Source organism: Procambarus clarkii, chromosome 92, assembly GCF_040958095.1.
Source record: "Procambarus clarkii isolate CNS0578487 chromosome 92, FALCON_Pclarkii_2.0, whole genome shotgun sequence".
Classification (NCBI taxonomy): Eukaryota; Metazoa; Arthropoda; class Malacostraca; order Decapoda; family Cambaridae; genus Procambarus; species Procambarus clarkii.
The window spans coordinates 4,461,921-4,478,829 of NC_091241.1; the positions used below are offsets into that span (position 1 = coordinate 4,461,921).

General features: G+C 45.0%; 1 protein-coding gene across 5 annotated transcripts in view; it reads right to left on the reverse strand.

Moving 5' to 3' along the window:
* LOC123775138 (uncharacterized) overlaps window positions 1-16,909 on the reverse strand; it is a 78,066-nt gene that overhangs the window by 31,961 nt on the left and 29,196 nt on the right. For 3 of the 5 annotated variants that reach the window (XM_069319178.1, XM_045770046.2, XM_045770045.2), the window contains exons 3-5: window positions 2,752-2,981; window positions 2,215-2,405; window positions 1,398-1,605 (exon numbers count right to left, since the gene is read on the reverse strand). In XM_069319178.1, the coding sequence (XP_069175279.1) occupies window positions 1,398-1,605; window positions 2,215-2,405; window positions 2,752-2,981 (629 nt within the window). Of the gene's footprint in view, window positions 1-1,397; window positions 1,606-2,214; window positions 2,406-2,751; window positions 2,982-5,401; window positions 6,322-8,021; window positions 8,144-16,909 lie in introns of those variants that run through there. The other 2 variants (XM_045770050.2, XM_069319179.1) reach the window with 2 other exon arrangements.

Sequence of the window (16,909 nt, forward strand, 5' to 3'; positions counted from 1 at the left end):
TTCTCACTTTACCATAAATCTTTGTGTCATCTGCAAATTTGATGACGTGGTTTGTAATATCTTTACCAGGTGAGCAGCAGTACAGTGTTGTGGTGTGAATGACTTAGCAGGTGAGCAGCAGTACAGTGCTGTGGTGTGAATGACTTAGCAGGTGAGCAGCAGTACAGTGCTGTGGTGGGAATGACTTACCAGGTGAGCAGCAGTACAGTGCTGTGGTGGGAATGACTTACCAGGTGAGCAGCAGTACAGTGCTGTGCCATGAATGACTTACCAGGTGAGCAGCAGTACAGTGCTGTGCCATGAATGACTTACCAGGTGAGCAGCAGTACAGTGCTGTGCCGTGAATGACTTACCAGGTGAACAAACGTTTACAGTGCTGTATCTTGCATGACCTACTAGTTGAGTGGAGGGTTACAGTGATGATGCCCCATTATAGGCATCGTGCCCTATTATGATATGATAATAAATATAAATAATTTGTTATCTCGGGGACAGGAGGCTTGTATATGTTAGGTTTATATCAAGGTCTGCCCAAAGTGGAACTACAGAACTTCCTCAGGACGCAATCCCCCACAACAGTTGCCTCGCTCCCAGGGACCTTTTAGGTGAACACAGGCATCACATGAAGGGATATGTGCTTTAATCATTTTAGTCCCATATGGGAATCGAACTTGGGATCCCCCATTTTGAGTCGATGATGAAGCCAACTGCACTATGAGACCCAGATAGTACTACACGCCAAGGAAATGGTTATTATGTGGATTGCATACTACAGTGAGTTAACATGACTGTGAGAGACAGGTGAACGTAATGACTTATATCAACTACATATTGGGTGCCGGTAGAACAGTTGGGTTTGTTCTCGATGCACACTCGAGAATTCCAGGTTCAAATTTTGGGTGTGACAGAAATGGTTGGGCACATTTCCTTTCACCTAATGCCTCTGTTCACTTAGCAGTAAGTAGGTACTCGGAAGTTGGTCAGCTTTTTGTGGGGTTGCATCCTGGGCGGCCTTGGGGGGAAGGGGACCTTGATATAAACCTAAGATGTATGAATACACTCTGGCTTCCTATCCCCCGATACAATGGATTAACGTAAGATAATGTGGTAAAGTGTTTTTTATTATAGTAATGTATTTGGGGGTTATTAGAGGGTTTAATAAATAAGTTAGTTTTTGAGGTGTATCCATTAATCCTGTTGAAGTGGTGTAGGTGATTGTCGTCTAGACAACAGATCTGTTTCTAAAACCTTGAAGCATTAACAGGAACCTATGTTCCTTGGGGGCCGGGCCTATCTATCCCACTATTTTTAATACATCTTGATTCTAGCTGTTGGCCCTTCTCATGAATACTCCATACCCCCCATAACAAGTAACATTTTCATAACACATGACCTACCTGTTAAGTGGAGGATCATGGTGGTGCCTGACGTAGGTGACAACCGAGGAGGGTGAGGTGTTGGGGTCAGAGGAACCAGACGACACAGAGTTAAGGCTTTGCATGGAGGACAAGGCAGACATGGCAGACAGCCCTGATGCCGTGGACAGTGTCAGGCTTCCACCAGGACTCAGACCCACACGCATCGAGTGGAGGCTGGACACATCGTCTGGCAGGGATGAGGCAAGTACGTGGTCACTCAAAGAGTATGACAAGGCAAGCTCCAGATGTGACAAGACACTGGGCTCGGAGTAAACCCATGTATACAATGGTGTCAGTCAAAATTATACATATTATATATATATACACACAGACAGACAGACAGACAGACACACACACACACACACACACACACACACACACACACACACACACACACACACACACACACACACACACACACACACACACACAGCTAATTTTAGAGTTGCCTTATGGATTGATAGAGTTTTTTTAGAATATAAAATTATTGGGATTTGTTTAGCTAGAGCCAGAACTAACTTAGATACTTGAGATAGGAATTGCTTTCAATACTGCCTAACTTAGATAAAACTAGGCCCAAGTTAGAAAGTCATGTTGGCAAGATAATGCCTCTATGTAAATACAGTATTATCAAGAGTTATGCTGATTTCAAAAGAAATATTTTCAATATTCAAATTACTATAGCAGTTAGGAGTGTGGTTCTGGCTATTAGGTACAACATTTATATAAATATGCATTTGCACGAGTATGTGCACGAGTGAAATGGCATCTATAGCAACACTGACCATGGCCTCACCTCTGAACTCCAGGGCGTGTGGCGGGAACTGGAAGGCAGTGGGGGTTGGGGGCAGGGGAGAGTTGGGATTCCTCAGCAAGGGAGAACGGAGGGTTTCTGGCTCCCTGCTGTAGAGGTTATCTTTCGGGGTGAGGACACCAAGCTCCCTCAGGCGGCACCGTAGGGCATCAATCCACTCCATCATCTGCTCCCTGGAGGGTAAAGCAGCCATAGGGAATCAGACCGTATCCAGAGGCAGTCAGAGACTATACCACCACACCTTGTACATGCACACACTACCCGGATCAAACTCCTACACTTGCTGAGAAAGAAAGATGTGAGGATCCCACCATGAGGAATATCAGGATGAGGGTTGGGAAACATATGTAGGAAGCCTAATCTCCTCCACTACAAAGATGTAAGAAATGATTCCACATGGAAGAATATCAGGAGGATATCAGACAGCTGAAAAGCTGACCTACTGTGAGATAATGATGCTAGGAATAATCCCACCAGAAAAAAAAATATGAAGGAGTAGAGAAGCTGGTGAAGCCTGACCTGCTCTGAGCTCCCAACTTGATGACCTCTCCTTCAAGAGTGATGGCAAAGACATGTTCATTGTCCTCTTGGACTCTAATGGAGGGAGAGACGTGCAGGCACCGGGAGAGTGCCGTCCGGTGGATGGGGTTGTGACTGAAGGCTGAACGGCGGTTCTCGTAGAATTCAAGCCAACCTTCTGCCTCATCATGGACACAGAACGACACCCACACCTTCTCTCCCTTGGCTGCCTGTTGAGTGCAATATCATATTTAGACATTGGTAGTGAGTTGCTAGTTAGTGTTGGTACCTGCTTGTGATAGGTTATTGATGTGGCTATTGCTTGGTTGATGATGGTGGCTGGTACCTTATAAGGCAATGATGGTAATTGGCAGTGTTTGTTTAGGTAGTGATGCTGACTGGTGGTGAACTGAGGAAATAGTTCAGTTAGTAATGATAAATTAGGGTGTGTATTATGTTGAAGATGGTGATACATGTTAATGGTTGGTGATATTAACTGGTGGTAATGGTGACTGGTAGTGGTGGTGAATGGTATTTAAGAGCCATATGTCCTTTTATGCTAGTTTCAACTCACCTGAAAGTAATATGTGCAATCTTGTGTTTACAAGCAAACTAACATCCACCATCATATTCAGTTAGGAAATATTGTGTTTATACTATTTTTACCCCTTTTATTATTATTGAAGGTTTCTTTGTATTTCTTATATGCAATTTGCCACTATTTTAGTTTGTTCATTTATCATGCCCACCATTCCCAAACCAGCCATGGGCAATAGTGGACTCTTTACCCATCCCGGCTGTAGGTAGTAGTGGACTCTGACAAATGACAATTTTATGTAGGTAAATGTACATACATACAAAATGAGTTATTAGCGGAATATTGGATTTCTAGACAGAGCCAGTATATACTATGCCTAAAGCCACTAATACACACAGCGTTACACATAAGTCTCACATGAACAAGTGAATGGCATAACATGCAAGTTGTACGATAACCAAAATTTTTATAATATACAATTATCAAAACTAAATTGCAAATTTAGATTAACAACATTTAAGTTGAATCTGATAGAAATATATGAGACAAAGCATCAGCCATAACATTAACCACCACTCTGCGCACCTGGTTTCGGCAAAAACTTCATAGTGCAATTGTCAAGGACATATTTTTGTTGTTTTTATAAATGTTCAGGTAAAGTTAATGTCAAAATGTTTCCAAACTCAACCATTTTCATTTCAATATGCAAAAAGAGTGATGAAAACATTAAAAACCTTCAAATATACCCTAATTAAAAAAAAAACACAGCTCTCAGAGCACCTTAGGGAGCTCTGCGCAGAACAGTATTTAAGCATTCCAAGAATGTGGCAAATTACAAGATTAAATTCTTGGAGGAAAAGTGACTACCTTAGAATTCTCTGTTTTTTTTTCAGTTGCAATTTGTCAAGAAACATGAATGGATTGTGGTTCATTTAAAAAGTGAATAAATTGTTACCGTGATCACCAAATTATTCCACTTGTGACAAAACACAAAATACCTTAGAAATAATAAAATATACATTCACCTTCCCAAAATAAAATTCAAGATTATATGTATCACACTTAAGTCTGTTTAGGTAATGTGCATCCTAGATATGCAACACTTTCATACTGCAACGACAGTACAGTACCTCACTCTCCTCCCTCACATGCAAGATACTTAATCAGTCTCTTATCAAATCTTAGTTAATTTCGGTGTACACAATAACATAATTAACTCCACCAAATAATTACTCCAGGTATCAGCCTGAATTATACTATTATAAGTTTTCACATAATTAAGTTCACTATTAACTCTGTCCTTTTCAGTACCCAAAATATATTCTGTCCCTTTTCAGTGCCCAGTGTCAAATGAACAAATTCACAAGGACCGTGACAAGGGTTCGAATCTACGTCCGAGAGGATCCCAGACGCTGCCTTAATCAACTGAGCTACGACATAGTTAAAAGAATTGCAACCGGGAAATCATTTTGATTTACTAACGGTTCCTGCAGTCTCTCCGAGACACAAACCAGGGTTTTACGCAATTTCCCCATGCACCCGAGCTACATCAAGAGGCTGTTCTACCTCTTCGTCCTTACTTCATTACACACAGAAATCACAATAGCGTGATGCATCAAATGAACAAATCCAAAAGGGCCATGACGAGGATTCGAACCTACGTCCGAGAGGATCCTTTGGGAAATGGGGGAATTGCGTAAACCTCTGGTTTGTGTCTCGGAGAGACTGCAGGAACTGTTGGTAAATCGGGATGATTTCCCGGTTGGAATTCTTTTAACCATATCGTAGCTCAGTCGATTAAGGCAGCGTCTGGGATCCTCTCGGACGTAGGTTCGAACTCTCGTCACGGCCCTTGTGGATTTGTTCATTTGATGCATCACGCTATTGTAATTTCTGTGTGCAATGGTGTCAACTTTGCCAAAATTTTAATCCAAGTTATGGTTATAGTTGTCCTAAATGTGGAGATCCATAGTCTTAATCCAACAATGAAGGAGAGTACAGATCCTCCGACCACCTTAGGCCACCTTAGGCGCTAATAAACCAGACAAACACCATGAGCTCTGCCTTGGGTGGAACAACCGCTGCTGCAGAAATGAGAGAACACTTCCTTACTTATTATGGCCCTTTTTCCTGTGGTCACCCTGTGGATATGAAGTCGAATAGGTGTGGGGTTGGTGAGTTGATCATCATGGCTGATGAGACTTGTCCAGGTAGGAATTTTCCCAAAAATGCTGCCAAACTCCTCCAGGAGCCGCTGTTCCTCATCACGCTGGTCCCCCTGTAAATGATACAGCATCTCCCCAATCGAACTAGAAGTAAACAGATCAGGTTTAACCAATTTCACAATGCCCAAATCTTCCTCACTCCTGGTAGCACAAACAACAGTGCAAGCCACAAGATTAAACCTCTAATACTTATTTAGAGGTTTAGGATAAACAATGTTCATCTGTCTGGACTATCTCACAGTAGTCACTAGGAAGAACAAGTTGGTTAACTATCTCATGGACACCTGACGAGGAAGACACATGGGGGTCTCCATCTTCTTATCAAAACCTGATCATGGAAATAGTATCCTGTTGATTCCTCCAGTGCATCTATTGAAGAGATGGCTTCTGCACAACATTTGGAAAAATTGGTGTCAGCCCTCTATAACTCACTCAAGGTGTGACTATACTAACTCGGAGTGAGTGGGCAAGTCATTAGAACTCTGACCTCACCAATACCTTCCCCTATGCTAGGTTCAGGCAGGGCCCCTGCAGTAGATTCCACACATCATCTAAGCTAGCCAGGAATATTTTTGAAAGATCCACCTCCCACTCCTCCCTTGGTAGTAGCAAGACTGCCCTCAGACTTACCACCCATTGGTTTGATCACAGCGCATGCAGGATGAAAAACACCATCCTCTGTATCTTTCTGTGCCAGTGCAATCTTAGGTTCTGCTACCATTCCTTCCCAACAACTTGCCCATCAGCAAGATCATTACCCATGATCACATCAACACTGGATTAAGGAAACTGGGCACTAACACCAATGGTACAAAAACCTAAGGTGAATTTACTCCCCAACTTAACTTGAGTCAGAAGTATCTGATGAACTGGACCAGCAATACCCGGAATTAAATAACCTCACCAGTATCTATCTTATTATCTGATAGTACAATGTCCAAAATTATAGTTTGAGAAGCACCAGTGTTTCTTATGGCTACCATTGACTTTTAAATACCATTATTACTCAAAAGGTATCCTGTGGACATAATGGGCTTGAAGTCTGCCAATACTGGAGTATGACTGACAAGATTGGAAGAATTAATCACCAGTCTTTTACATATAACAAAGGACCTGGGCCTCATTTCAGGGTACAGCTGCCAACAAGACTTTACAACCTGATCTCACCTCTTACAATGCAAGTAAATTTTATCAGAGGTTGAACAGGTCGTTCCCACATTAGATTTATTAATAAGATTACCCAGAAGCTTTGTTCCCTACTGAAATTTCTAGAGGTCATGTGGATGGAATGTGGAGTCGAGAAGGGTTTTGACTGAAAAGATTAACTCACTTAGAGTTATTATAATTATTATTATACTGGACATTAAATAGTACTTTATTAAGGAGCTCATGCTCGTCTGTTATTCTAGCTAGTTCTTCAAAATTATTAGAATTGCCCTTTCAGCTAGGTAGATGAATAATCTCTGGCAGACATGACAAAACTTCCTCTATTAAAATCAGATTTTTTTTAAGGACTCATACTCAGTAACTTTAAGTAAGTCATCACTCAAAATGGGCACTTTTAATCCAGTGAAATCAGTTATATTCTGGACATAACTATGTTTCAACTGCCTTAACTTTTAACCTGTGTACCTCTAGTGTTAACTTGTATCCTTGTAAAAATGCTCTTACAAACTAAAATTAAAACTCTCTGCTGTAGGTAAAGAAGCAAAAATTTTATGGGCCTTGCCTTTAAATTGACGTTGCACGATGGCTACTCACTGGTTTTCTGGCTAATTCATAAGAGTTGCAATTTTGAATAAATGATGGAAGAAAATTTCAGGGCCTTTCTCATAGAAATTTGGTAAATATAACCTCTATTTACCCTACAACCATTTGTGGCTCCATCTGACGTCTCACTACCCACTTGACCAGCTACTGTGCTCTACTCTTCTCCCATAATTTGATCAGTGGCCATTTATTACTGAATCTCTAATTGTCTGTTTCTGCCTATTGCCTAGCTTCTATCTGTTTAGATTCTTCCTCTGAATTGCTTGAACTTCCATCTCTATTTGTTTCTGCTTTGTTTGTGTTTCTGCCTAGAGTCTAACTAGCTCCAACTGAACCTCTCTTAGTTCTGTTTACGCCAAGAACTTTGCTAACTGTAACTCTTACTCTGCCAAAGGTAAACCTCTGAGCTTGTAGCTCTAAACGCTTTAAAGCAATTTGGTCACCTGACCCTACTGACAATTGTTCTAAAACAGCCTTTTCAACCTCGTCGTCCTCTATCTACCAAGTTTACAATAATTGCTTTAATTGCTAGGGCTTTCCCATGCTATAAGAAACAAACCTCTAGCCAATACTGTCCCATGAACACTAAAGCTGACTTCTTGAGAGTTCGAATTCCTTCTAGAGAAGGTGCAACCATCAATTCTTCTACTACTCTCTCCATTGTGCACTAGTTAATAAAATATACTAACACTGGAATTACTAAATTAAATGGCCCGCATGCAAGGACCGACACTTACCTCAATCGTGAAGAGTTGCAGAGAGGTCCTACTTAGTCCTCCTAATGATGTAAAAGTTTCCTGGTTACTTGACTGGTTACTATCTGCTATAATTCAGATTTGTCCTAGGAGCACCACTGTCCCTAGGAAGGCATCTGGCATTAAAACACAATTCAAGATAAAAATATTTAATAAGTAAAACATTTAATTATAATTAAATAAGTAGTGTTTAATTAGTAAATTATTTAATATATCTCCTGTACACAGGTCCCCCAATTTAATTAACACGACCCAGTTAATTCAGACACAGGCTGGTAAAAGAAGGATACTGTATTTAAAATGGTACCATATCCCAATGCGGGCCATGAAGGCACAATAATCAAAGTAATAAGCGATGTTCACAGTTCGAAAATGACAAATAACAGAGATGTTCATGTTGGTTTTAGCAATGGCCGCTGGAGGAAGACACGATCCCCGATCCCCACTTTTTCACATACTTCTACGACCACATGAAAGTCACCTACTGTAAGGGACACAAAGGTATGCTTCATGTTTTACAGCCACACCTTCACAGACAAATATGTCTGCCGTCGTTGCTGGGAAGACGAGAGAAAGGAAAGAGTAGCTCGATATCAACACCTAAACAGAACACAACTACCATCTGTTAAGTATGACCCCTAACTCCACGACAGTCGAGGTTGGTGTCTGTTACTGTTATTATGACGGTCCTTCAGGTCCCACTCCACAGTCCCTAGTCACAACAACCTTGCCCCTCATCCTCACTGGCTTGTCCTCCATCCTCACAGTCTAGCCCTCCATCTCCAGTCTAATCCTCCATCTTCACAATCTAGCCCTCCATCGTCACAGCATAGTCCGTCACCCACTACCAGTGAAGACAGGAGTGTGGGCAGACAATTCCAATATAGTGTAGGACAACAAGGACTCAGAAGACTCTCCACAACAAATATCTCCAGGAATGACTTCAGTAACCATACACTTGTTCCAACCGTGGTAGACGGTTGGAACAAGTTAGGAGAGAAGGTGGTGGAGGCCAAGACCGTCAGTAGTTTCAAAGCGTTATATGACAAAGAGTGCTAGGAAGACGGGACACCACGAGCGTAGCTCTCATCCTGTAACTACACTTAGGTAATTACACTTAGGTAATTACAGAAAGAACAAACCAATAAGGAGGAAAACAAATAATTATAAGATCATTCACCAAGGACGTGATAATGCATAACACCATTCAATATACCCAACCAACGCTAAAATATTGATAACATTAACAAAGCAACATACTAAAGAGACTCAAGCAAGTTCCCAAGACACCACAGCACACCTGGAAAAGCTGCAAGTAAAATCAAAACAAAGCTCTCATCAGTCCCAAAAAAACAAAAAACGCCATTACCATCATATATATACCTCATACATCATTTCACGCACCAATTCATATCACGGCATCAGAATCCCCCACTAAGACAAAGTGGTTGGGCCCTGTGCTTCCTTATCTCCCAGTCCTTCTTCAAGATTTCCTGTACCCTTATCCTACCTCTTCTATCCCCAGCTTACCAGTTCTAAGGACACAGTAACCGGAATCGAGATCAAGAAGAAACTAGACTGGCCAGCAACCGGCAGACGAAGTTGGTACACTTGGGAAGGAATGTTCTATAATCTGTAGATGAGGACCAATAGAGATCAAGGGAAAATAAAACTAGAAAAGACTAGCAATCAGCACTTTAGGAACCAAAAACTAGCTCAAGACAAAACAAATGGGGGTAAAAAAAAAAACATGTAAATTAACATCATACTAGCAACAACTATCTACTAGAAGTAGAATTAAGTAAGCACAATCCGGAAGTAGTACTATTAACTGAGACTTCAGCACACCTTGACTATCACATACAAATTCAAAATTACACCACAATTGGGTGAAACTCTGAGCAGAACAGAAGTGTAGCATTCTTGGTGAAAATAGGCTGCTCCTTCATCATCATCTGTCAACAGGAAGAGTGAAAATAGTCACAAGTCATGGCCCACTAGCACTTCAGTCTCCGCCAGACCAGCATTCTATTCTATCAATGGCCATACACAAAGTAGTCAATAGAATTATCTCAAGGATCCTTGCTGGAGACTTCAACGCACTTTATACAACGTTCTTTAACAATAACAATCTGAGAGATGACATTAAAGGGAGGAGGCTCTTGTACGCCTTAAGAGCAAGACGTTGAACTCTTTACGGTCTCTACTTCAAAATGTCCATAAGTGGCAATAATTAAGGACCTCTTGACGTAATTCTGTCAAATAACAACTGTAATATCTTTCACTGGAGAATGACTCCAGGTAATGAAGTAGGATCAGACCACATGCCGGCAATTATTCATCTCCAAACGACACTTTTCGAATAGACTACGCTCGTATATGAATTTCTTGGCAAGGACCCAACTGTAGATCGTAACTAACCATACCAAGAAATAGTCACAATTGAAAATCTACATACTTGCATCAAGAAGGCAGCTTACGCTAACTTGGTTACACACCTGCCACCTCCTCACATCTGTCTCAACCGGGCCGCCCCACCAGACGGACTTGGTTACACACCTGTCACTACCCGTGACCAAGATGCCACCATCTGTACTCCACACCTCAACACGCAGCTCTTCTGTCACGACGCTGTCATATGTGACACCCACCACTGTCACGACGCTGTCATATGTGACACCCACCACTGTCACGACGCTGTCATATGTGACACCCACCACTGTCACGACGCTATCATATGTGACAACCACCACTGTCACGAGGCTGTCATATGCAACAACCACCACTGTCACGAGGCTGTCATATGCAACAACCACCACTGTCACGAGGCTGTCATATGCAACAACCACCACTGTCACGAGGCTGTCATATGCAACAACCACCACTGTCACGACGCTGTCATATGTGACAACCACCACTGTCACGAGGCTGTCATATGCAACAACCACCACTGTCACGACGCTGTCATATGCAACAACCACCACTGTCACGACGCTGTCATATGCAACAACCACCACTGTCACGACGCTGTCATATGTGACAACCACCACTGTCACGACGCTGTCATATGTGACAACCACCACTGTCACGACGCTATCATATGTGACAACCACCACTGTCACGACGCTGTCATATGCGACAACCACCACTGTCACGACGCTATCATATGCAACAACCACCACTGTCACGACGCTATCATATGTGACAACCACCACTGTCACGACGCTGTCATATGTGACAACCACCACTGTCACGACGCTGTCATATGTGACAACCACCACTGTCACGACGCTATCATATGCAACAACCACCACTGTCACGACGCTGTTACAAATAACAAGTTGGTTTATAGTGGATCTGGTGGTAACTGTCGTTGGGGCGGGGACGGGGGGGGGCGGGGGTATAACTTTGAAAGACAGTGTTGGGTGTGTTCAGTGGGAGTGTTTCCTCCGTAACGTGTGGGGTTGTATGACAAGTGTGGTGAACAAATCCACAAGGGCCGTGACGAGGGTTCGAACCTACGTCCGAGAGGATCCCAGACGCTGCCTTAATCAACTGAGCTACGACATGGTTAAAAAAATTGCAACCGGGAAATCACCCTGCCCTACCGCGGGTCCTGCAGTCTCTCCGAGACACAAAACCAAATTGTGGTTTTACACAATTGCCCTATGCACGTGTGGTGGTTTAAGGCAGTGGATAGTGGTGGTCCTCCACCTACCGAAGCAGTTTCTGCTTAACAACTTAATTGGGCGTGTGACAGATCACTAGAAAGGCACCCTTGTAAGGCCATTGGTACCATCAATCGGTACCAAAACTTTGGCTTTGGGCCAGGGTTCGTATCCTGGCTGTGGAGGATTGACCGGGCGCCAGTCCTTAACTGTAGCCTCTGTTCACCCAGCAGTGAATGGGTACCTGGTTGTTAAACGATTTGGCGGGTCGTATTCCGGGGGAAAAAATTAGGATTAAGATCCTGCCCGAAACGCCATGCGTGCTGGTGGCAGGTCATATATATATATATGTAGTGGGCGCATGCGCAGGACATGTTATTGGAGGGCCAGGTGCTGGTCTGAGGAGTAAGGTGATGCTGATTAGGTGGATGACGGAGTGTTCCACTCAGCCCGGGTGACGGCTGCCTGGGTCACATCTGTGAACCCGTCCACCAGCACCTGCAGGTCAAGGGTGCAGCTGGGATAATGTTGTCAACCTGTGCAGGTGCATGCAGGGGGGGGGGTGAGGGGATAGGAGCGCACCTGCAGGGTCCTCCATGACCCGAAGATGTTGCAGGACATCCTTCCTGAGGATTATGTTCGACGTCTGTGAAGTGGAAAATTCACTGAAAGTGTTCCGGAGGTGATGTGGAGAAGCAGGGTGCGGGGTTCCATGCGTGGAGACATGTGCCGTTGGCAGCCGTCCGCCTGGGGAATGCGCGTTAGCTTGGTCAAGGGCAACGGCAGCAGACTGCTGCTGCTGCTCTTGGGAAAACGGCGGCTGCTGGTGACGTCAGAGGTGTAGAGGTCTGTCTGACAGGGCGGGGTTAATGGCCATTAACAGTCCCCACCAGAGTGGTCATTCTTCACGAGGACCCTGGTGGTTGGTACTTAGGACCCCAGCACCCCCAACCTTCAGTGATGTGTGCTTGTTGGTGTGTCACTGTTGGTGTGTCCTTGTTGGCGTGTCCTTGTTGGTGTGTCACTGTTGGTGTGTCCTTGTTGGCGTGTCACTGTTGGTGTGTCCTTGTTGGTGTGTCACTGTTGGTGTGTCCTTGTTGGTGTGTCCTTGTTGGTGTGTCACTGTTGGTGTGTCCTTGTTGGCGTGTCCTTGTTGGTGTGTCACTGTTGGTGTGTCCTTGTTGGTGTGTCACTGTTGGTGTGTCACTGTTGGTGTGTCCTTGTTGGCGTGTCCTTGTTGGTGTGTCACTGTTGGTGTGTCACTGTTGGCGTGTCACTGTTGGTGTGTCACTGTTGGTGTGTCACTGTTGGTGTGTCACTGTTGGTGTGTCCTTGTTGGTGTGTCACTGTTGGTGTGTCCTTGTTGGTGTGTCCTTGTTGGTGTGTCACTGTTGGTGTGTCCTTGTTGGTGTGTCCTTGTTGGTGTGTCCTTGTTGGTGTGTCCTTGTTGGTGTGTCACTGTTGGTGTGTCCTTGTTGGTGTGTCCTTGTTGGTGTGTCCTTGTTGGTGTGTCACTGTTGGTGTGTCCTTGTTGGTGTGTCCTTGTTGGTGTGTCCTTGTTGGTGTGTCACTGTTGGTGTGTCACTGTTGGTGTGTCACTGTTGGTGTGTCACTGTTGGTGTGTCACTGTTGGTGTGTCCTTGTTGGTGTGTCCTTGTTGGTGTGTCCTTGTTGGTGTGTCACTGTTGGTGTGTCCTTGTTGGTGTGTCCTTGTTGGTGTGTCCTTGTTGGTGTGTCCTTGTTGGTGTGTCCTTGTTGGTGTGTCCTTGGTGGTGTGTCACTGTTGGTGTGTCCTTGTTGGTGTGTCCTTGTTGGTGTGTCCTTGTTGGTGTGTCACTGTTGGTGTGTCCTTGTTGGTGTGTCACTGTTGGTGTGTCACTGTTGGTGTGTCACTGTTGGTGTGTCACTGTTGGTGTGTCCTTGTTGGTGTGTCACTGTTGGTGTGTCACTGTTGGTGTGTCACTGTTGGTGTGTCCTTGTTGGTGTGTCCTTGTTGGTGTGTCACTGTTGGTGTGTCACTGTTGGTGTGTCCTTGTTGGTGTGTCACTGTTGGTGTGTCACTGTTGGTGTGTCACTGTTGGTGTGTCCTTGTTGGTGTGTCACTGTTGGTGTGTCACTGTTGGTGTGTCCTTGTTGGTGTGTCACTGTTGGTGTGTCACTGTTGGTGTGTCCTTGTTGGTGTGTCCTTGTTGGTGTGTCCTTGTTGGTGTGTCACTGTTGGTGTGTCCTTGTTGGTGTGTCCCTGTTGGTGTGTCCTTGTTGGTGTGTCCTTGTTGGTGTGTCACTGTTAGTGTGTCCTTGTTGGTGTGTCACTGTTGGTGTGTCACTGTTGGTGTGTCTTTGTTGGTGTGTCCTTGTTGGTGTGTCACTGTTGGTGTGTCCTTGTTGGTGTGTCACTGTTGGTGTGTCCTTGTTGGTGTGTCACTGTTGGTGTGTCACTGTTGGTGTGTCACTGTTGGTGTGTCCTTGTTGGTGTGTCCTTGTTGGTGTGTCACTGTTGGTGTGTGCTTGTTGGTGTGTCACTGTTGGTGTGTCCTTGTTGGTATGTCCTTGTTGGTGTGTCCTTGTTGGTGTGTCACTGTTGGCGTGTCACTGTTGGTGTGTCCTTGTTGGTGTGTCACTGTTGGCGTGTCACTGTTGGTGTGTCCTTGTTGGTGTGTCACTGTTGGTGTGTCCTTGTTGGTGTGTCCTTGTTGGTGTGTCACTGTTGGTGTGTCCTTGTTGGTGTGTCCTTGTTGGTGTGTCACTGTTGGTGTGTCCTTGTTGGTGTGTCACTGTTGGTGTGTCCTTGTTGGTATGTCCTTGTTGGTGTGTCCTTGTTGGTGTGTCACTGTTGGCGTGTCACTGTTGGTGTGTCCTTGTTGGTGTGTCACTGTTGGCGTGTCACTGTTGGTGTGTCCTTGTTGGTGTGTCACTGTTGGTGTGTCACTGTTGGCGTGTCACTGTTGGTGTGTCCTTGTTGGTGTGTCCTTGTTGGTGTGTCCTTGTTGGTGTGTCACTGTTGGTGTGTCACTGTTGGTGTGTCACTGTTGGTGTGTCCTTGTTGGTGTGTCACTGTTGGTGTGTCACTGTTGGTGTGTCACTGTTGGTGTGTCCTTGTTGGTGTGTCACTGTTGGTGTGTCACTGTTGGTGTGTCACTGTTGGTGTGTCCTTGTTGGTGTGTCACTGTTGGCGTGTCACTGTTGGTGTGTCTTTGTTGGTGTGTCCTTGTTGGTGTGTCACTATTGGTGTGTCTTTGTTGGTGTGTCCTTGTTGGTGTGTCCTTGTTGGTGTGTCCTTGTTGGTGTGTCCTTGTTGGTGTGTCACTGTTGGTGTGTCCTTGTTGGTGTGTCCTTGTTGGTGTGTCCTTGTTGGTGTGTCACTATTGGTGTGTCACTGTTGGTGTGTCACTATTGGTGTGTCTTTGTTGGTGTGTCCTTGTTGGTGTGTCCTTGTTGGTGTGTCACTGTTGGCGTGTCACTGTTGGTGTGTCACTGTTGGTGTGTCCTTGTTGGTGTGTCACTGTTGGTGTGTCACTGTTGGTGTGTCCTTGTTGGTGTGTCCTTGTTGGTGTGTCACTGTTGGTGTGTCCTTGTTGGCGTGTCACTGTTGGTGTGTCCTTGTTGGTGTGTCACTGTTGGTGTGTCTTTGTTGGTGTGTCCTTGTTGGTGTGTCACTGTTGGTGTGTCCTTGTTGGTGTGTCACTGTTGGCGTGTCACTGTTGGTGTGTTACTGTTGGTGTGTCACTGTTGGTGTGTCCTTGTTGGTGTGTCACTGTTGGTGTGTCCTTGTTGGTGTGTCCTTGTTGGTGTGTCCTTGTTGGTGTGTCACTGTTGGTGTGTCCTTGTTGGTGTGTCCTTGTTGGTGTGTCACTGTTGGTGTGTCACTGTTGGTGTGTCCTTGTTGGTGTGTCACTGTTGGTGTGTCCTTGTTGGTGTGTCACTGTTGGTGTGTCACTGTTGGTGTGTCCTTGTTGGTGTGTCACTGTTGGTGTGTCCTTGTTGGTGTGTCACTGTTGGTGTGTCCTTGTTGGTGTGTCCTTGTTGGTGTGTCACTGTTGGTGTGTCACTGTTGGTGTGTCCTTGTTGGTGTGTCACTGTTGGTGTGTCACTGTTGGTGTGTCACTGTTGGTGTGTCACTGTTGGTGTGTACTTGTTGGTGTGTCACGGTTGGTGTGTCCTTGTTGGTGTGTCACTGTTGGTGTGTCACTGTTGGTGTGTCCTTGTTGGTGTGTCACTGTTGGTGTGTCCTTGTTGGTGTGTCACTGTTGGTGTGTCACTGTTGGTGTGTCACTGTTGGTGTGTCACTGTTGGTGTGTCCTTGTTGGTGTGTCACTGTTGGTGTGTCCTTGTTGGTGTGTCACTGTTGGTGTGTCCTTGTTGGTGTGTCACTGTTGGTGTGTCCTTGTTGGTGTGTCACTGTTGGTGTGTCCTTGTTGGTGTGTCACTGTTGGTGTGTCACTGTTGGTGTGTCCTTGTTGGTGTGTCACTGTTGGTGTGTCACTGTTGGTGTGTCCTTGTTGGTGTGTCACTGTTGGTGTGTCACTGTTGGTGTGTCACTGTTGGTGTGTCCTTGTTGGTGTGTCACTGTTGGTGTGTCACTGTTGGTGTGTCCTTGTTGGTGTGTCACTGTTGGTGTGTCACTGTTGGTGTGTCACTGTTGGTGTGTCACTGTTGGTGTGTACTTGTTGGTGTGTCACTGTTGGTGTGTCCTTGTTGGTGTGTCACTGTTGGTGTGTCACTGTTGGTGTGTCACTGTTGGTGTGTCCTTGTTGGTGTGTCACTGTTGGTGTGTCCTTGTTGGTGTGTCCTTGTTGGTGTGTCACTGTTGGTGTGTCCTTGTTGGTGTGTCACTGTTGGTGTGTCCTTGTTGGTGTGTCCTTGTTGGTGTGTCACTGTTGGTGTGTCACTGTTGGTGTGTCACTGTTGGTGTGTCACTGCCATTACCTACAGGCTGGTGTTGAATCACCTTGCTAAGTGCCGGAGTCGGTTAGGACACTGGTGTTAGAGGGCAGAGAGTTGTTGAGTGTGTGTAGTGACAGTCTGCTGTGCATCAGTGAGAGGAAATATCGCAGTGCTGCTGGGTGCAGCATAGAGCCAGTCTGAGAAGACATTTGCCTGCATCAACGAGGTGTGGTCGTCCTGCTGGCAGACGGGCTGAAGGCAGTGTGCTCGACATTACTTTGTCTGACGCAGAAGCTGGGCTTGTGAGAACTTGGTCCT